Here is a 20,994-nt window from a genome sequence, read left to right as displayed (position 1 = left end):
CTTAATATTGAAAGTCATTCAGCAACAATAGTATGGGTGTGCACACACACTCTCACAATTTATCCAAATCGAGTGACGTGCTTGCTTTTAATAGGAGTCGAGTCAAGCTCTGTTGCATTTAGTAGAAGAATCCCCTCAGTATTTTTCTTGTACGACTCAATCTTGTTGTTTCTCTAATATATTTCCTTTTCTCAAAAGGGCAGAATTTGGGCATTGGGCAGTAGTGTTTTTTAAAAATTGCATTTGGTGAACCATGAGTTATTTAAAATGTACTTTTCATGGTGTTCAACCGATATCAAAGTGTGTATTTACATTTATCAGTAAATGGACATTGTAGGTAACGGCTTAATATTAAAGCAATTAATTATCTAGCTTGCTCATTTTTAAATCATTTATTTAGTAACAATGAGGCAATCTAATCAACTTTAATCATTGTGGAATATAAATTTGGGTTAGAACACCTAGACTAATATTACAAGTATTTAGCCCTTGAATAAGGAACTAACCCTGATCCTGTCTTAGTGTTTAAAATTTACACTTGCTTTACACAGTGATCTTTCAGAAAGGACTGTTGCACTGCTTTTCCAAATAGGCATGCTGTTTCCTTATGAGAGTTTAACTTCAGGAACTTGTGAAATGTTTCCAATATTACTTGCTGCCTTGTCCCTACTCTGTACCAGTAAATTTTAAAACTAAAAAAAAGAACGCCATACTCCACTCCATGCTGGGAATTGGCATAGTCATTTAGTTTTATACCACGGAGAGGCCCTTCAGCTCGTCATGACTGCTTCAACCATCAAGCAACAATCTATTCTTATCCCATTTTGCAGAACTTGGTTCAGCCTTGTATGCTATAGCATTTCAAATGCTCACCTAAATGCTTCCAAAATAGGGCAGCATGGTGGTGCAGTGTTTAGCACTGCTGCCTACGGCGCTGAGGCCCCGGGTTGATCCCGGGCCGATCCCGGCCCCGGGCCGCTGTCCGTGTGGAGTTCGCACATTCTCCCTGGGACTGCGTGGGTTTCATCCCACAACCCAAAGATGTGCAGGTTAGATGGATTGACCAAACTAAATTGCCCCTTAATTGGGGAAAAAAAATAATAGGGTACTCTAAATTTATTTTTAAGAATGCTTCCTAAATATTGTGAGCATTCCCGCCTCTAATAATAATAATCACTTATTGTCACAAGTCGGCTTCAGTGATGTTACTGTGAAAAGCCCCTTGTCGCCACATTCCGGCGCCTGTTCGGGGAGGCTGGTACGGGAATTGAACCCACGCTGCCGGCCTTGTTCTGCATTATAAACCAGCTGTTTAGCCCACTGTGCTAAACCAGCCTCTACCACCCATTCATAGAACACACAGTGCAGAAGGACAGTACAGTGCATTCAGGCAATGATTCCCACCACCCTCTGGTGAAAAAGCTTTTCCTCAAATCTCCTTTCAATCTCATACTCCATAAACTAAATCTATACCCCCTTGTTATTGTCCCCTCTACTAAGGGGGAATATTTGTTCCTATCTACCCTATCTATATCCCTCATAATCTTGTACACATCGATCTCACCCCTCCCCCTCCTCCCCGCCTTCTCCAGCCTAACGTCATAGCTGAAACGCTCCAGCCCAGGCAATATCCTGATGAATCTCACTGCACCCTTTCTAGTGCAATCACTTCCTTCCTATAGTGTTGCGACCAGATGTGCACACAGAATTCCAGCTGTGGCTGAACGAGCATTTTATACAGCTCCATCATACACTCCATACTCTTCTAATCTATGCCTCAGCTAATAAAGATACGTATCCCATATGCCTTCTTAACCACCTTATCTACCTGTTCTGTCTTCAGGGATCTTTGTACATGAACCCTAAGGTGCCTCATGGTTCTCTGTACTTACTACTGCCTCCCGTTCTTCGTGTATTCTCTTGCCTTGTGAATTTTCCCAAAATGCATCACCTGACACTTTTAAGGGTTAAAATCCATTTGCCACTGTTCTGACCAGTCCATCTACGTCGTCTTATAATGTAAGTCTTTCCTCCTCACTATTTACCACACCACCAATTTTTGTGTTGTCTGCAAACTTAGTGATCATATCCCCGCCCCCTACATTCACATCTAGATCATTAATATACACTGCAAACAGCATGGAACCCAGCACTGATCCTGCGGTACATCACTGGATACAGACTTCGAGCCGCAAAAATAACCTTCAAGCATCACCTTCTGCCTCCTGCCATAAACCAGTTTTGGATCCAATTTACCAAATTGCCCTGGGTCCCATGGGTTCTTCGCCTTGATCAGTCTCCCATGCGGGACCTTGTCAAAAACTTTACTGAAGTTCATGTCAACTATATCAACTGCACTGCCCTCCTCTACACACTTAGTCACTTACTCGAAAAATTCAACTTAATTTGTTAAAACATGATTTCTCCCGACAAGTCCATGGTGACTATCCTTAATTAATCATTGCCTCTCCAAGTGGAGATTAAATTTGTCCAGAATTTTTTCCCCCAATTATTTCCCTACCACTGATGTTAGACTCACTGGCCTGCAATACCTGGTTTAACCCTACTTCCCTTCTTGAATAATGGTACCATATCAGCTACATTCCAGTCTTCTATCACCTCTCGTGTGACCAGAGAAGATTTGAAAATTAGTATCAGGCCCCTGCAATTCCCTCCCAAGCCCCCACAGCAGCCTAGGATACATCTCATCTGGGCCTAGGGATTTATCCACTTTTAAGGCCGCTAACACCTCCTTCCTCCCGATGCTAATCTGTTCAATTATATCACAGTCCCACTCCCTGCTTTCTGTACCTACATCGTCCTTCTCCATAGTGGACACAGAAGCAAAATGTTAATTTAACACCTTTCGGCTACACACACATGTTGCCATTCTGGTCCTTAATGGGCCCTGCTTTTTCCCTGGCTATCCTCTTGCCCTTAATGGACTTATGAAACATTGTGGGATTTTCCTTAATTTTGCCAGGCAGTGCTTTTTCATGCCCCTCTTCACTCTTTAGTACCCTCCTGCACTTTCTATACTCCTTTAGGGCATCCATTTTAGAACATAGAACATAGAACAGTACAGCACAGATGAGGCCCTTCAGCCCTCAATGTTGTGCCGAGCCATTTTGAGCCCCCTCTATCCACCAGAGAGTTTCTTTTTTCCTTATCCAAACCTTTTTTTTAAATTTAAGGTTTTTTTTCCAATTGAGGGGCAATTTAGCGTAGCCAATCCACCTGCCCTGCACATTTTTGGGTTGAGAGAGTGAAACCCATGCAGACTGTGGGAGAATGTGAAAACTCCACAGGGACAGTAACCCGGGGCAGGGATCAAACCTGGGTCCTTAGCACTGTGATGCAGCAATGCTAGCCAAAATGTGCCACCGTGCCGCCCTTCCTTAGCCAAACCTGTATATCCCTTGACATCCTGGGTTCTCTGGACATTTTGGTTCCACCTTTTAGCTTTACGGGAACATGTTGGCTTTGTACTCTTTCTTTTTTGAATTACCTCCACTGCTGTGATATGGATCTTTGTAGAAGTAGTTGCTCCCTGTCCACTTTGGCCAGATCCTGCCTTTTCCATTTAAAATAGGCCATCCCCCAATTCAGAACCCTTATTTCCGGGACATCTTCGTCCTTTTCTATAACTACCTTAAATCTTACTGAGTTACGGACACTATCACCAAAATGCTCCCCCACTGGCACCTCTACAACCTGCCTGACTTCATTCCCTAAATTAGGTTACGTGTCACCTTTGTGGGGGCTTTCCCTAAGCTGGCTCAAAAAGCTCCCTGGATGCACTGAGTTCTGCCCCTTCTAAACCTTTCACTCTTTGCTTATCCCAATTAATATTGGGGAAGTTGAAATCCCCTACTACTTTTACTCTATTGTTTTACACTTCTTTGAGATTCTCTGAGGGCAGCACGGTGGCACAGTAGTTAACACTGCTGCCATGCAACACCAGGACCCAGATTTGATTCAAGTCTTGGGTGACTGTGGAGTTTGTACATTCCCCCTGTGTCTGCTTCGGTTTTCTCCCACAGTCCAAAGATGTGCAGGTTAGTTGGATTGGCTGTTCTAAATTGCCCCTTGGTGTCCAAAATAGGTTGAGTAGGGTTACGGGGATAGGATGGTGGGCTTGGGTGTGGTGCTCTTTTAGAGGGTCGGTGCAGACGCGATGGGACGAAAGGCCTCCTTCTGCACTGCACTGATGTTTGCCACCATATCTACTCTTCTTTCTCTCCCTGACTGTTTGAGAGCCTATAGGTGGCCACGCCTCCAAAGACATCCTCCCTCCTCACTGCAGTAAATGACTAATATTGCGACACTACCACCTCTTTTACAACGACAACCCCCCCCCCCAATATTCTCGCCTGAAGAATCTATACGTGGAATATTGAGCGTCCAGCCCTGCACCCCGCCCCCAGTGTTATCGCTGTGACAGCAACTCTTGACGACCATAACTTTGCTGGAAAATACAAATGCACTTCATTAATGCCATTTCCAATCTCCACTGGCCTATTGGACATTCCTGCCCCCTGAAGAAAACCACAGCAACTGTTTAAAACAGTCCAGTTTGGATTTTAGACCTACCTTTCTCTCTCTTCCCCTCCCACCACCCCCACACGATTCAGCCTCCATCACTGTTTTACCTATGGCAGGAGCATATCCATGGTCAGATTAGCAGCCTGGTAGCTTTATCTGTGTAAATTGGTGTGCCAGGCAAGACAGGGATGAGTCTCATCCTGCGGGCGCCTACATTCCAACCCAAGGTCCTATCCCTCTTTGGCCCAGCTCCTAAAGCCCAGCTGCCCTCTTCCCACACCTTAACCACTCTCGCTGGGGTGTGCCAGCCAGGCCCTTACAATATTGCAGATTTACTTTGAAATTTGGCTCCATAACCACCTCTTGTTTGGGAACTACTTGTAATCCCAGCCGGAACCTGGTGCTGTTGGGACTACAGAGCTGCTATGTAGTACTCTCAAGGCGGAACTTCCTCCCAGATGCAGGTAGAAATCTTGACCGTGGGCAGTTAACACTGTTTGCAGCATAAAGTGCTACGAGGCAGCCAGCATTGTGGTGGGTTGGTTACCTACTGACTTTTTTAGTTGGGTCAGGGGTGGTGGTGGGAATATGGTGCCCTGTAAAATCCAGCCCATAATTGTTTTGCTAGATTTAATAGAAAACAATTTGGTGCTCTTTCAGAAAGTCACATGGAGTCCAAAACAAAGCAAATAAAAAGGCTGAAGAGGAAGAAAAGCTTAAGAAGTTGTTTCAAGGTGTGAACAAGACACATGATGGATTTACCTTGTGGTGTGAACAGATGTTACATGTTCTCAACACAGCCAACAATTTGGATGGTAAGAAACAGTTTGCACAGTTAAGTTTTGCACTCCTTAAATATTTTTTTTAGAAAGTAACTTGGAAATGTGGACTATCTAGTACACAAACTTGTGAGATACTATATATTGTAAAATAATAACTTATCTTTATTAGTGTGACAAGTAGGCTTACATTAACACTGCAATGAAGTTACTGTGAAAATCCCCGAGTCGCCACACTACAGTGACTGTTCGGGTACACTGAGGGAGAATTCAGAATGTCCAATTCGCGTCTTGTGGGAGGAAACCAGCGCACCTAGAGGAAACCTGCCTAGACCGGGAAGAAAGTGCAGATTCCGCAGACAGTGACCCAAGCCAGCAATCGAACCCAGGCCTCTGGTGCTGTGAAGCAACAGTGCTAACCATTGTGCTGCCGTGCCACCCTAGAGCTTAGTGATGCCAGTGTAGTAGTAGCATCATCTAAAGGCAACTTCCCTTCTCTATGGAACAGTTCAAAAGTGATAATATTGTCCAAGTGTACAATAATACCATAAGTATTTGAAAGCCTGTTACTTCTATGCAGCAACCTTACAACATTTTCTCAGGATGTTTCACTTCTGTCTGATGACTTGAGCAAATCCAAGTAAATTTTAATCTGTGCATGCACTGTGCCATGTCTTATTTACTGCTAAGCACCCCTACAGATGAACCAATTTAAGGAATTGCAAATTCCTGTCTTTGTGCACAAAAGCCACAAGCAATTGTGGTAAAGTTAGCCAGACAAAAAAAATAAACCCCCCAATTGGCTGTGCACCCGAGCCTCTAACCCCGCACATTTAATCGCCGGCCGCCTATAAGGCTACCGCTTGCTCTCCGATTGAGTCTGCAGCTGCCCGCCAGCATCCCGACTGGCAATAGGTCATTAGTTCCACGCCATTGGGAACTCGGCCGGTCGGAAGCGGAGGATTGCTGGACGGGCCTCTGGCAATGGACCCCGGTGGCGCAGCATACTCGCGGAGCTGCAGATTTTCGGTGCGCGGAGAATCGCTGAACTGGCGGCGGGCCCGATTCCACCGTGAAACTGGATTCTCCGTCCTGGAGCCGGCTGTGATTTTGGCAGGGCTGTGGAGAATCCAGCTCATGGTCTAAATGTGGGACATAGAGTGAGTGAACCACTTTCTGGAACAGTCGTACCATCTTCTACATTTTTGAATTAGCAGTTAGCACTGCTGCCTCACAGTGCCGGGGACCCGGGTTAAATTCCAGCCTTGGTTGACTGGCTGTGTGGTGTTTGCATATTCTCCTCGTTTCTGCATGGATTTCCTCCGGGTGCTCCGGTTTCCTCCCATTGTCCAAAGATGTGCAGGTTCTGTGGATTGGCCGTGATCAATGTGCGAGGTTATAGGGATAGCACAGGGGCTTGGGCAAAATTACTGTGCTCTTTCGGAGGGTCGGTGCAGATTCGATGGGCCGAATAGTGGCACCTTGCACTATAGAAATTCATACTATAGAAATTCATACGCCTGTTTAATATACCTTAACTATTTTGTTAATCCTTCTTGGAGTGCATTTATACTAAAAGTTCAGACTGATGGGTTAACTGCTTTACAGTTTTGCATCATTAATCTAATTCCTGTTCCCTTAACTCTGACAATTTTCAAATCTAGGTGTCGTGCCTCTGTTTTCAGAAGCCAGTCGAAAGATTGAAGTCCCATCTGGCCATGTGCCAGTACTTTTAGACATTTTTATACCTGCATAAAATAATTTTTCTGATGAATAAGCTACTAGAGCATCAGAACATAAATTTGTTAAATACGTTGAACCTAAAGATTATTTAAAATTATATAGAGCCTCCTCCTCTGCCAAAAGACGATCAAGATAGAACACGGGTCCATTTAGGATTTCAAGAGGATGCTGTTGATATTGTATTTGTGCAGAAATGAATTCAATTATTTCTCTCGGTCATCTGATGTTTTGATGTCTATTTTTCCATAGTTCCTACGTTTGTCTCATTTTTGAAAGAAGTTGACTCTCCTTATGAAGTTCATGATTATATCCGAGCTTACCTTGGTGACACCCCAGAAACAAAGGAATTTGCAAAGCAGTTTCTAGACCGACGTGCCAAACAGAAATCCAGTCAGCAGCACCAACAGCAGCACGTACAGCCACAACAGGTCAGTGTAAAAAAAGTGAATTTAAAGTTGTATGGGTTATTATGATTACATAGAAATAATTACTTTTCATTGACAGTTAATCAGTATTACTTAACACCGGACTTCCGGTGGCTGCGATGACGTAGGAAGCCACACATTTGGGAGCTCCCGTTTTAAACGGACTTTTCGGCTCTCTTTAGAGCCCAAAACGGAAATTTTCCGACGTCTCCCGGTGGGGGAAGGTGTGCTGAACGACTTTCCCCGCAGTCCATGACTCGGAACTCGGAGTGGAAAGGGGGAAAAAACGGCAGCAGCTCCCCAGAAAAAACGGGGGAAGGAATCCAAGATGGCAGCCGGAGGAGCTCCAGAGGAGTGGAGGCTGTGGGCCCAGGAGCAACAAGCTGCTCTCCTGCGCTGCTTCACAGACTTCAAGGCTGAGGTACTGAGCTCTCTGCAGGAAACGAACAAAAGGCACTCGGAGATTCAGACCACCCAGGGTGCTGCCATCAAGGAGTTGCAGACGCAGGCCACTGAACGAGAGGAGGAGGCCGTGGTCCTCGTGAGTAAGGTGGAGGGGCACGAGGCACTCCACAAGAAGTGTCAGGAACGCTTCGAGGAGCTTGATCACCGCATGAGGCGGAAAAACCTGCGGATCTTGGGCCTTGTGGAGGGGCTGGAGAGGTCGGACCTGACAACCTACGTGGCTATAATGCTGAACTCGCTAGTGGGGGCCGGGTCTTTCCATCGGCCCTTGGAGCTGGAGGGAGCGCACAGGGTGCTGTACAGGAAGCCTAAGGAACATGAACCCCCGCGTGCAGTGCTGGTGAGGTTCCACTGGTTCAGTGATCGGGAGTGTGTGCTGCGCTGGGCCAAGAAGGTGAAGAGCAGCAACTGGGAGAATGGGGTAGTGCGGATCTACCAGGATTGGAGTGCGGAGGTGGCTAAGCGGCGGTCCGGATTTAATCGGACGAAAGAGGTGCTTTACAGGCAAAAGATAAAGTTCGGAATGTTGCAGCCCACGCGCCTGTGGGTAACTTATTCGGACCGGCATTATTATTTCAATTCCCCAGAGGATGCGTGGGCCTTCGTGCAGACGGAGAAACTGGACTTGAACTAGGGGTTGGGGGTTGCGGGGTCGGTTGTAATATTTTAGTGCTGGATTCTGCTGTTGCTGTGTTATCTTTTTTTGTACTTTTGCAATTTTGATATGGTTATTTATGGGGGTGTTGTTCTGCTATGTTTTTTTTGCTGTGGGGCATTGTTTGAGTTGTGTATCTTGCGGGGAGGGTCGGGGGGGTTTGTTGTATTCTATGTCGGGTTGGGGGTATGGAGTGGGGCTGGTATTTGGGAGCTGCGTCAGAAGGGTGTGGTGGGACAGTGCGAAAGCGCGGGCTTTCCTCTGGTTTCCCGCGCTGGGGGGCGGAGACGGTGACGGGGGAGACGGGGCCTTAACTGGTTCTTCCCCGCGCTGGAGCGGTGCCTGGAGGAGAGATAGATTGGGGGATGATCACACTTTGGGAGGGGTTGGGTTATTGGCGGGAGTTTCCGGGGTTAGCAGAAGTTAGCTGACCCACGGAAGTACAATAGAGGACGGTTCGCGGCTCGGAGGGTTCCTCGCCTGGGGGGGAAGGGAGGGGGGGAAAGGGGAATACCGGGTTGCTGCTGGTAGGGTCAAGAAGGAGCTTTTGGGGGATGGGGGGACAGAGGTGGGGTGTTGTCGCTGTGGGGACGGGGTCGGGCAGGGGGTGCTGGCCTGGGGCGGGCAGTCGACGGGCTATGGCTAGTCGACGGGGGAGGGGGGCGGGACACCGTCTGATCCGGTTGGTCACTTGGAATGTGAGAGGGTTGAATGGGCTGGTGAAGCGGTCGAGGGTACTGGCTCATCTGAAGGGGCAGATGTGGCAATGCTTCAGGAGACCCACCTGAAGGTGGCGGACAAGGTCCGCCTGAGGATGGGATGGGTGGGGCAGGTTTTCCACTCTGGGTTTGATGTGAAGAACCGGGGAGTGGCGATTCTGGTGGGGAAATATGTGTTGTTTGAGGCATCGGAGGTGGTGGCGGATAAGGGGGGGTAGGTATGTTATGGTTAGGGGCAGGCTACAAGGAGAGAAGGTGGTACTGGCTAGTGTGTATGCCCCAAATTGGGACGATGCGGGCTTTATGAGGCGTATGTTGGGACGGGTCCCGGATCTGGAGGCGGGAGGTCTGATCATTTGGGGGGGGGGGGGGGGGGGGGGGGGACTTTAATACGATGTTGGATCCTTCACTGGATCGGTCCAGCTCTAGGACGGGTAGGAGGCCGGCGGCGGCCAAGGTACTGAGAGGGTTTATGGACCAGATGGGTGGGGTGGATCCATGGAGGTTTGTGAGGCCGAGGGCACGCGAGTACTCTTTCTTCTCCCACGTACATAGGGTCTACTCTCGGATAGATTTCTTCGTGGTGAGTAGGGGACTGATTCCGAGAGTGGAGGAGGCCGAGTATTCGGCCATTGCAATCTCCGACCACGCTCCGCATTGGATAGAGTTGGAGATGGGGGAGGTGCAGGACCAGCGCCCGTTGTGGCGGTTGGATGTGGGGTTGTTGGCGGAGGAGGAGGTGTGTAGGAGGGTCCGGGCAAGTATTGAGGTGTACCTCGAGGTGAATGATACGGGGGAGGTTCAGGTGGGGATGGTCTGGGCAGCCCTGAAGGCAGTGATTCGTGGGGAGCTGATATCCATCCAGGCACACAGGGAGAGGAGTGAGAGGGATAGACTGGTGGGAAATATGCTGGAGGTGGACAGGAGGTATGCAGAGGCACAAGAGGAGGGACTGTTGGGGGAGAGGCGCAGCCTGCAGGCTAAATTTGATTTGCTGACCACTAGAAAGGCGGAGGTACAGTGGAGGAAGGCACAAAGGGCAGTGTACGAACATGGTGAAAAGGCGAGTAGGATGCTGGCTCATCAGCTCCGCAAGCGGGATGCGGCTAAGGAAATTGCTGGAGTGAGAGACAAGAGTGGGAATGTGGTGCGGAAGGGGGTAGAGGTGAATGAGGTCTTCAAGGACTTTTACGGGGAACTGTACCGGTCGGAGCCAACGGGGGAGAGGAGGGGAATGGAGAGGTTCCTTGACTGGCTTTCTTTCCCGAAGGTGTAGGAGGAGAAGGTGGAGGGGTCGGGTGCGCCGATTGAGCTGGAGGAGCTAGTTAAGGGGATCGGGCAGATGCAGTCAGGGAAGGCACCGGGGCCGGATGGGTTCCCAGTGGAATTTTATAAAAAGTTTGTGGACCTAGTGGGCCCCTTGCTGGCGCGGACACTCAACGAAGCGTGGGAAGGGGGGACTTTGCCCCCGACGATGTCGTGGGCGCTGATCTTGTTAATTTTAAAGAGGGACAAGGACCCCCAGCAGTGTGGTTCATACAGGCCCATATCTCTCCTCAACGTGGATGCTAAGGTACTGGCAAAAATCCTGGCCACCAGGATAGTGGACTGTGTGCCTGGGGTTGTGCCCGAGGACCAGACAGGTTTTGTGAAGGGAAGGCAGCTGAACACGAATGTGCGGAGATTGTTGAATGTCATCATGATGCCGGCGATTGAGGGGGAGGCAGAGATAGTGGTGGCACTGGATGCGGAAAAGGCCTTCGATAGAGTGGAGTGGGGGTGTCTATGGGAGATGTTGGGGAGGTTTGGATTTGGTGAAGGGTTCATTAGATGGGTAAGGCTGCTATATGAGGCCCCGATGGCGTGCGTGGCCACGAATAGGAGGAGGTCGGAGTACTTCCGGCTTTACCGAGGGACCAGGCAGGGTTGCCCCCTGTCCCCCTTGTTGTTTGCACTGGCAATCGAGCCGCTGGCGATGGCGTTGAGGGATTCAGAGAGGTGGAGAGGCTTGGTGCGAGGTGGAGAGGAACATACGGTGTCGTTGTATGCCGATGACCTGTTACTGTATGTGGCGGACCCGGTGGGAGGGATGCCGGGGGTGATGGAGTTGCTAGCTGAATTCGGGGCCTTTTCAGGTTATAAATTAAATTTAGGCAAGAGTGAGGTGTTTGTGGTGCACCTTGGAGACCAGGAGGAAGGAATTGGTAGGCTCCCGCTTAGGCGGGCAGGGGAGAGCTTTAGGTACCTGGGGGTGCAGGTGGCCAGGGACTGGGGGACTCTTCACAAGCATAATTTCACCAGACTTGTAGATCAGATGGAGGAGGAGTTCAAGAGGTGGGACATGCTGCCATTATCGTTGGCGGGGAGGGTACAGTCCGTCAAAATGACGGTGCTTCCGAGGTTCTTGTTCCTCTTTCAGTGCCTGCCCATCTTTATCCCGAGGGCCTTCTTTAGGAGAGTGACTAGCAGTATTTTGAGCTTTGTGTGGGCGCATGGGACTCCGAGAGTGAAGAGGGTGTTCCTGGAGCGAGGGAGGGATAGAGGCGGGCTGGCGCTGCCCAACCTTCTGGGGTACTATTGGGCGGCCAATGTGTCAATGGTGCGTAAATGGGTGATGGAGGGGGGAGGGGTGGCGTGGAAAAGAATGGAGATGGCGTCATGTAGAGTTACGAGCCTGGATGCCATGGTAACGGCGCCGTTGCCGCTCTCCCCTAAGAGGTTTACCACGAGCCCGGTGGTGGCGGCGACCCTAAGAATCTGGGGACAGTGGAGGCGGCATAGGGGGGAAACAGGGGGCTCGATGGAGGCTCCACTGGGTGGCAACCATCGGTTCATCCCGGGGAACAAGGATGGGGGATTTAGGGGGTGGCAAAGGGCAGGCATCAGCAAATTGAGGGACCTGTTTATTGGCGGGAGGTTTGCGGGCCTGGGGGAACTGGAAGATAAATTTGGCCTTCCCCAAGGGAACATGTTCAGATACTTGCAGGTAAAGGCGTTTGCTAGCGACAGGTAGAGGGATTCCCTTTGCTGCCCTCGCAGGGGACGATGGACAGAGTGCTTTCGGGGGTGTGGGTCGGAGAGGGGAAGGTGTCTGACATCTATAAGGTAATGCAGGAGGTGGAGGAGTCGTCAGTGGAGGAGCTGAAGGCTAAATGGGAGCAGGAACTCGGGGAGCAGATAGAGGACGGGACTTGGGCGGATGCCTTGGAGAGAGTCAACTCTTCCTCCTCATGTGCGAGGCTTAGTCTCATTCAATTTAAGGTGCTGCACTGGGCCCACATGTCCGGGACTAGGATGAGTAGGTTCTTTGCGGGTGAGGATAGGTGCACCAGATGTTCGGGGAGTCCAGCGAACCACGCCCATATGTTCTGGACATGCCCAGCACTGGAAGAATTCTGGAAGGGGGTGGCGGGGACGGTGTCGAGGGTGGTTGGATCCAGGGTCAAACCAGGGTGGGGACTCGCGATTTTTGGAGTTGCGGTAGAGCCGGGAGTGCAGGAGGCGAAAGAGGCCGGTGTCCTGGCCTTTGCGTCCCTAGTAGCCCGTCGAAGGATTCTGCTACAGTGGAAGGATGCGAGGCCCCCCAAGTGTGGAGACCAGGATCAGTGACATGGCGGGATTTATAAAACTGGAAAGGGTCAAATTTGCCCTGAGAGGATCAATACAAGGATTCTATCAACGATGGCAGCCTTTTCTGGACTTCCTGGCTCAAAGATAGGTATCTTGGTCAATAGCAGCAGCAACCCGGGGTGGGGGGGGGCGGGGGGTGTTCCTTATTGTAGTGTCTATTCTGTAACTTTATATTGTGTTAATTTGCATTGTTGTTAAAATGCTATGTTGTTCATGGAGGTGGGGCGAATGTTTATGATTGTTAATATTATTGTTATTTTTGGTATTTTACTAAGGTGCGTTATTGTTGTATAAATTCAAAATTTTTCAATAAAAATTATTTCAAAAAAAAGTATTACTTAACACCCCAATACCCTACCAAGCCAGCTAGCACAGACATAAGTACAGCATCCATTGTTCGTTGAACAAAGCACGAAGATGGGACTTTAATTAGACATTGCGTAAAAGTCTAGTGCTTGTTACCCTTGGTTTGACTTTACGTCCACCCGTCCTAACAGACTGGTGTATATCTAACGTACAGCTGCAAAAGCTGTACATCATTCAAGTTGGGCTGGGCTACATTACTTATTACCAGGTTTTGTTAACCGTGGCTAAAACCAGCCCACAAATTCCAGGAGACTAATAGTAATGTTAAAGTCCTCCCACTTCACTTTCAACTTTGCTGAGAAGAACTGAGAATTAATGGTCTCTATCTTGTAAAAGAAGTCCAATCTATTAATTTTCCTGATTTTTTTTCTCTCAATCTTTTGTATCGGTCTATTCCTCTCTTTAACTCGTCTTTCTTCCCTTGCTCTGTTGCAACTGACATTTTCTGACTGCGTTATACTTCCTCAAATACAAATAGTTGGTAGTTGTACAGAAATTATAAAAGCTTTTTGTTTTGCACATAAGGACAGGTGCAAGAATGCCAAATTTTAAATGGAGCAACAATTTGTACTGCGTGAGAAAGGGGATGCTGATTGATTAGTGGGTCGGCTCTGTTGGTCAAGACATTACCACGGTGAATATACTAGGGAGCAATTTTCCCCCATGGTTTTATTCAAAAAATGTGCAGCGCCTGGACATATTCCTTTTGCCTGCAGAGGTCAGCTATCTGCATAAGGATATTTGTAACTTATAGGAAGTGTAAATGAGCTATAATGCGAGCCCAATTGATTGTCTTAAATTGGTCATTAGTGTAATGCTCAGTGTAATACTTGGCGCACTGTTAGTGGAATTCTTATTACACGTACTTAACATTCACTAACGGAATGCTGAAAAAATTATAAGCTTTCATACAAATGAGTAATGTATTTCAATTTCAGTGTTGCTGTGATGCCAGGTACATAGGCCATAAGTTCCAATAACTAGCAGATTATATCAAACAGCATGTCCCATCCGCAGTTCACTGACCATACTCAACCAATCCATTTTTGAAAACATAATGTCTACCATTAGATGTGATCCACAATTTGGTAGCACTTGCGGAACAATTCGAAGTGTGCAAAGAATTACACTAACAATCAATTTAAGATTATATGTCAATGCCAATTCGGGGGAAACCATAGGTTTGAGCCAGGGAATTGGGATGGAAATTTTCAGAGATGGGAGGAGAGAGGAATTAGGACACTAAAAGATTTGTTTCTTGGGGGTCAGTTTGTGGGATTGAAGGAGCTGGGAGCGAAGTATGGGCTGGAGTAGGGGAAATATTTAGAGACATGCAGGTTCGAGACTTTGCCAGAAAGGAGATACACAGCTTCCCAGTAGAGCTGGCTTCCACATTGCTGGAGGAGGTGGTGACAATGGGGACTGGAGAAGGGGGAATGATCGGCGTTTTACAGGCTATTTTGGAGGAGGAGAAGGTGCCGCTGGAAGGGATCAAGGCAAAGTGGGAGGAAGAGTTGGGACAGGGTATGGAGGAGAGGTTCCTTTCTTTTTTTTTCTTGTTTTTTTTTAAAATCTAGAGGTGATGTCAGGGAAGGCAGTACAATGCCTTCCGCAGTACAATGCTCCTCCTGCAGAATGTTTGAGGTGAGGGACGCCGTCAGTGTCCCTGCTGATTTCATCTGTGGGAAGTGCACCCAACTCCATCTCCTCAAAAACCGTGTTAGGGACCTGGAGCTTGAGCTGGATGAACTTCGGATCATTCGGGAGGCAGAGGGGGTCATAGATAGGAGCTTCAGGGAAGTAGTTACACCAAAGACTGGAGATAGATGGGTAACTGTAAGAGGGACTGGGAAGAAGCAGTCAGTGCAGGGACCCCCTGCGGTCGTTCCCCTGAGTAACAAATACACTGTTTTGGATACTTGTGGGGGGGACGACTTACCAGGGGTAAGCCATGGGGTACGGGCCTCTGGCACGGAGTCTGTCCCTGTTGCTCAGAAGGGAAGGGGGGAAAGGAGTAGAACATTAGTAATTGGGGACTCAATAGTCAGGGGCACAGATAGGAGATTTTGTGGGAGCGAGAGAGACTCACGTTTGGTATGTTGCCTCCCAGGTGCAAGGGTACGTGATGTCTCGGATCGTGTTTTCCGGGTCCTTAAGGGGGAGGGGGAGCAGCCCCAAGTCGTAGTCCACATTGGCACTAACGACATAGGTAGGAAAGGGGACAAGGATGTCAGGCAGGCCTTTAGGGAGCTAGGATGGAAGCTCAGAGCGAGAACAAACAGAGTTGTTATCTCTGGGTTGTTGCCCGTGCCACGTGATAGTGAGATGAGGAATAGGGAGAGAGAGCAATTAAACACGTGGCTACAGGGATGGTGCAGGCGGGAGGGATTCAGATTTCTGGATAACTGGGGCTCTTTCTGGGGAAGGTGGGACCTCTATAGACAGGATGGTCTACATCTGAACCTGAGGGGCACCAATATCCTGGGGGGGAGATTTGTTAGTGCTCTTTGGGGGGGTTTAAACTAATTCAGCATGGGCATGGGAACCTGGATTGTAGTTTTGGGGTACGGGAGATTGAGAGTATAGAGGTCAGGAGCACAGATTTGACTTCGCAGGAGGGTGCCAGTGTTCAGGTAGGTGGTTTGAAGTGTGTCTACTTCAATGCCAGGAGTATACGAAATAAGGTAGGGGAACTGGCAGCATGGGTTGGTACCTGGGACTTCGATGTTGTGGCCATTTCAGAGACATGGATAGAGCAGGGACAGGAATGGTTGTTGCAGGTTCCGGGGTTTAGGTGTTTTAGTAAGCTCAGAGAAGGGGGCAAAAGAGGGGGAGGTGTGGCGCTGCTAGTCAACGACAGTATTACGGTGGCGGAAAGGATGCTAGATGGGGACTCTTCTTCTGAGGTAGTATGGGCTGAGGTTAGAAACAGGAAAGGAGAGGTCACCCTGTTGGGAGTTTTCTATAGGCCACCTAATAGTTCTAGGGATGTAGAGGAAAGGATGGCGAAGATGATTCTGGAAAAGAGCGAAAGTAACAGGGTAGTTGTTATGGGAGACTTTAACTTTCCAAATATTGACTGGAAAAGATATAGTTCGAGTACATTAGATGGGTCATTCTTTGTACAATGTGTGCAGGAGGGTTTCCTGACACAATATGTTGACAGGCCAACAAGAGGCGAGGCCACATTGGATTTGGTTTTGGGTAATGAACCAGGCCAGGTGTTAGATCTGGAGGTAGGTGAGCACTTTGGAAACAGTGACCACAATTCGGTGACCTTTACGTTAGTGATGGAAAGGGATAAGTATACCCCGCAGGGCAAGAGTTATAGCTGGGGGAAGGGCAATTATGATGCCATTAGACATGACTTAGGATGTGTTGGTTGGAGAAGTAGGCTGCAAGGGTTGGGCACACTGGATATGTGGAGCTTGTTCAAGGAACAGCTATTGCATGTTCTTGATAAGTACGTATCAGTCAAGCAGGGAGGAAGGGGTCGAGCGAGGGAACCGTGGTTTACCAAAGAAGTGGAATCTCTTGTTAAGAGGAAGAAGGAGGCCTATGTGAAGATGAGGCATGAAGTTTCAGTTGGGGCGCTTGATAGTTACAAGGAAGCGAGGAAGGATCTAAAGAGAGAGCTGAGACGAGCAAGGAGGGGACATGCGAAGTCTTTGGCAGGTAGGATCAAGGAAAACCCAAAAGCTTTCTATAGGTATGTCAGGAATAAAAGAATGACTAGGGTAAGAGTAGGGCCAGTCAAGGACAGTGGTGGGAAGTTGTGTGTGGAGGCTGAGGAGATAAGCGAGATACTAAATGAATACTTTTCGTCAGTATTCACTCAAGAAAAAGATAATATTGTGGAGGAGAATGCTGAGACCCAGGCTATTAGAATAGATGGCATTGAGGTGCGTAGGGAAGAAGTGTTGGCAATTCTGGACAAGGTGAAAATAGATAAGTCCCCGGGGCCGGATGGGATTTATCCTAGGATTCTCTGGGAAGCCAGGGAAGAGATTGCTGAGCCTTTGGCTTTGATTTTTAGGTCATCATTGGCTACAGGAATAGTGCCAGAGGACTGGAGGATAGCAAATGTGGTCCCTTTGTTCAAGAAGGGGAGTAGAGATAACCCCAGTAACTATAGGCCGGTGAGCCTAACGTCTGTGGTGGGTAAAGTCTTGGAGAGGATTATAAAAGATACGATTTATAATCATCTAGATAGGAATAATATGATTAGGGACAGTCAGCATGGTTTTGTGAAGGGTAGGTCATGCCTCACAAACCTTATCGAGTTCTTTGAGAAGGTGACTGAACAGGTAGACGAGGGTAGAGCAGTTGATGTGGTGTATATGGATTTCAGTAAAGCGTTTGATAAGGTTCCCCACGGTCGGCTATTGCAGAAAATACGGAGGCTGGGGATTGAGGGTGATTTAGAGATGTGGATCAGAAATTGGCTAGTTGAAAGAAGACAGAGAGTGGTAGTTGATGGGAAATGTTCAGAATGGAGTTCAGTTACGAGTGGCGTACCACAAGGATCTGTTCTGGGGCCGTTGCTGTTTGTCATTTTTATAAATGACCTAGAGGAGGGCGCAGAAGGATGGGTGAGTAAATTTGCAGACGACACTAAAGTCGGTGGAGTTGTAGACAGTGTGGAAGGATGTTGCAGGTTACAGAGGGACATAGATAAGCTGCAGAGCTGGGCTGAGAGGTGGCAAATGGAGTTTAATGTGGAGAAGTGTGAGGTGATTCACTTTGGAAAGAATAACAGAAATGCGGAATATTTGGCTAATGGTAAAATTCTTGGTAGTGTGGATGAGCAGAGGGATCTCGGTGTCCATGTACATAGATCCCTGAAAGTTGCCACCCAGGTTGATAGGGTTGTGAAGAAGGCCTATGGTGTGTTGGCCTTTATTGGTAGAGGGATTGAGTTCCGGAGCCATGAGGTCATGTTGCAGTTGTACAAAACTCTAGTACGGCCGCATTTGGAGTATTGCGTACAGTTCTGGTCGCCTCATTATAGGAAGGACGTGGAAGCTTTGGAACGGGTGCAGAGGAGATTTACCAGGATGTTGCCTGGTATGGAGGGAAAATCTTATGAGGAAAGGCTGATGGACTTGAGGTTGTTTTCGTTAGAGAGAAGAAGGTTAAGAGGTGACTTAATAGAGGCATACAAAATGATCAGAGGGTTAGATAGGGTGGACAGCGAGAGCCTTCTCCCGCGGATGGAGGTGGCTAGCACGAGGGGACATAGCCTTAAATTGAGGGGTAATAGATATAGGACAGAGGTCAGAGGTGGGTTTTTTACGCAAAGAGTGGTGAGGCCGTGGAATGCCCTACCTGCAACAGTAGTGAACACGCCAACATTGAGGGCATTTAAAAATTTATTGGATAAGCATATGGATGATAAGGGCATAGTGTAGATTAGATGGCCTTTAGATTTTTTCCATGTCGGTGCAACATCGAGGGCCGAAGGGCCTGTACTGCGCTGTATCGTTCTATGTTCTATGTTCTGATACGATGTGCTGCGGTGGGTGAATGCCTTCACCTCGTGCGCGAGGTTGGGGCTGATACAGCTGAAGGTGCTGTATAGAGTACACCTTAGGGCGAGGATGAGCCGGCTCTTTGAAGGGGTAGAAGATATCTGTGAACGTTGCGGCGGGGGGGGCGGGGGTGATAAACCACGTTCATATATTTTAGTCCAATCCAAAGGTGGAGGATTACTGGAAGGAGGTTTTTAGACTAATCTCTAAAGTGGTGCACATGAAACTGGACCCGGGCCCTCGGGAAGCCATGTTTGGGGTGTCGGACCAGCCGGGGTTGGAAACGGGCACGGAGGCAGATCTTGTAGCCTTTGCCTCGTTGATCGCCCAATGGCGGATCCTGTTAGGGTGGAGATCAACCTCTCCACCCTGTTCCCTGGCGTGGCGGGGGACCTGCTGGAATTCTTGGCGCTTGAAAAGGTCAAATTTGAACTGAGGGAAAGGATGGTGGGGTTCTACAATTCATGGGCGTTATTCATTATGCACTTTCGAGAATTGGATTACATCGAACATTTGGGATTTGGGGGCTGAGAGGTTGGGGGGATGGGGACTGTATGTGTTTGTGGTGACTGTAGGTGATTCCTGATTCCTTTTTGTCAGGTGTTTATATTAACATGCGGAGGGCAGCACGGTGGCCTAGTGGTTAGCACAACCGCCTCAAGGCGCTGAGGCCCCAGGTTCGATCTCGGCTCTGGGTCACTGTCCGTGTGGAGTTTGCACATTCTCCCCGTGTCTGCGTGGGTTTCGCCCCCACAACTCAAAAAATGTGCAGAGTAGGTGGATTGGCCACTTAATTGGAAAAAATAATTGGGTACTCTAAATTTATTTATTTTTTAAATATTAATATGCGGGCTAACGTTTGGGGTTTGGTGGGTGGATGGGATCGTTGTTATGATACAGGGATGGACATGGCATTCATTACTGATTATTGTTTATTGTTGAGTGTAAATATGGGAGAAAATGTGAAATAGGAGAATAAAATTTTTTTTTAAAAAACTTATGTATATTGGTGTGTAAGGACCTGCCCTCTGCACACAAAAGGGCTGTGATCTGACATTGTACCTTTTTTGAATACACAAAAGCTTGGTGTGCAGTAATCACCATGCTACAATCACCATGGCAACATCTCGCCCAGTCAGCATCCCTTTTCTCATGCAGTATAAATTGTTCTCTTTGAAATGTGATATTCTTGAATCTGTCCTGATGAATGCAAGATACAAAACCTTTAACAGCATATCTCATATTTTTCATTAATTCCTCAAATACTTTCAGTCATTTACATAAGATGGTAAGACAGGAGAAGAATTAGGCCATTCAGCTCACCGAGTCTGCTCCGCCATGCGATCATGGCTGATATGTTTCTCATCCCCATTCTCCTGCTTTCTCCCCATAACCCCTGACCCCCTATTAATCAAGAACCTATCTATCTATGTCTTAGAGTGATTTGGCCTCCACAGCCTTCTGCGGCAAAGAGTTCCACAGATTCACCACCCTGTGGCTGAAGAAATTCCTCGTCATCTCTGCTTTAAGGGATCGTCCGTTTAGTCAGATTGTGTCCTGGTTCTAGTTTTTTCTACAAGTGGAAACATCCTCTTCACGTCCACTCTATCCAGGTCTCACAGTATCCTGCAAGTTTCAATAAGATTCCCCCCCCTCATCCTTCGAAACAACAACAAGTACAGACCCAGTGTCCTCAACTGTCCCTCACACGACAAACTCTTAATTCCAGGGATCATTCTTGTGAATCTCCTCTGGGCCCTTTCCAAGGCGAGCACATCCTTCCTTAGATACGAGTCCCAAAACTGCTCACAATAAAACAAAAGGGACCTGACCAGAACCTTTTACAGCCTCAAAAGTACATTGCTGCTCTTGTTTTCCACCCCTCTTGCCATGAATGCTAACATTACGTTTGCCTTCCTAACTGTCGACTGAACCTGCATGTTGACCATAAGAGAATCTTGAACTAGAACCTCAAAGTCCCTTTGTGCTTCTGATTTCCTGAGCCTTTTCCCATTTAGAAAATAGTCTTTGCCTTCATTCTTCCTTCCATAGTGCATAACCTCACACTTTTCCACTTTGTAGTCCATCAGTCACTTATTTGCCCACTTTCCTAACCTGTCCAAGTCCTTCTGCAGC

At 48.0% G+C, this 20,994-nt stretch overlaps 1 protein-coding gene across 6 annotated transcripts in view; it reads left to right on the top strand.

The window, feature by feature from the left end:
- gigyf2 (GRB10 interacting GYF protein 2) overlaps nucleotides 1-20,994 on the top strand; it is a 230,498-nt gene that overhangs the window by 201,088 nt on the left and 8,416 nt on the right. For all 6 annotated transcript variants that reach the window (XM_038816236.1, XM_038816241.1, XM_038816239.1 and 3 more), the window contains 2 exons: nucleotides 5,206-5,360; nucleotides 7,317-7,495. In XM_038816236.1, coding sequence (XP_038672164.1) covers nucleotides 5,206-5,360; nucleotides 7,317-7,495 — 334 coding nt within the window. The remainder of the gene's footprint in view (nucleotides 1-5,205; nucleotides 5,361-7,316; nucleotides 7,496-20,994) is intronic.

Source organism: Scyliorhinus canicula, chromosome 13, assembly GCF_902713615.1.
Source record: "Scyliorhinus canicula chromosome 13, sScyCan1.1, whole genome shotgun sequence".
Taxonomy (NCBI): Eukaryota; Metazoa; Chordata; class Chondrichthyes; order Carcharhiniformes; family Scyliorhinidae; genus Scyliorhinus; species Scyliorhinus canicula.
The sequence above is the reverse complement of the archived record's forward strand: the minus strand, read 5'-3'. Positions and strand labels throughout refer to the sequence as shown.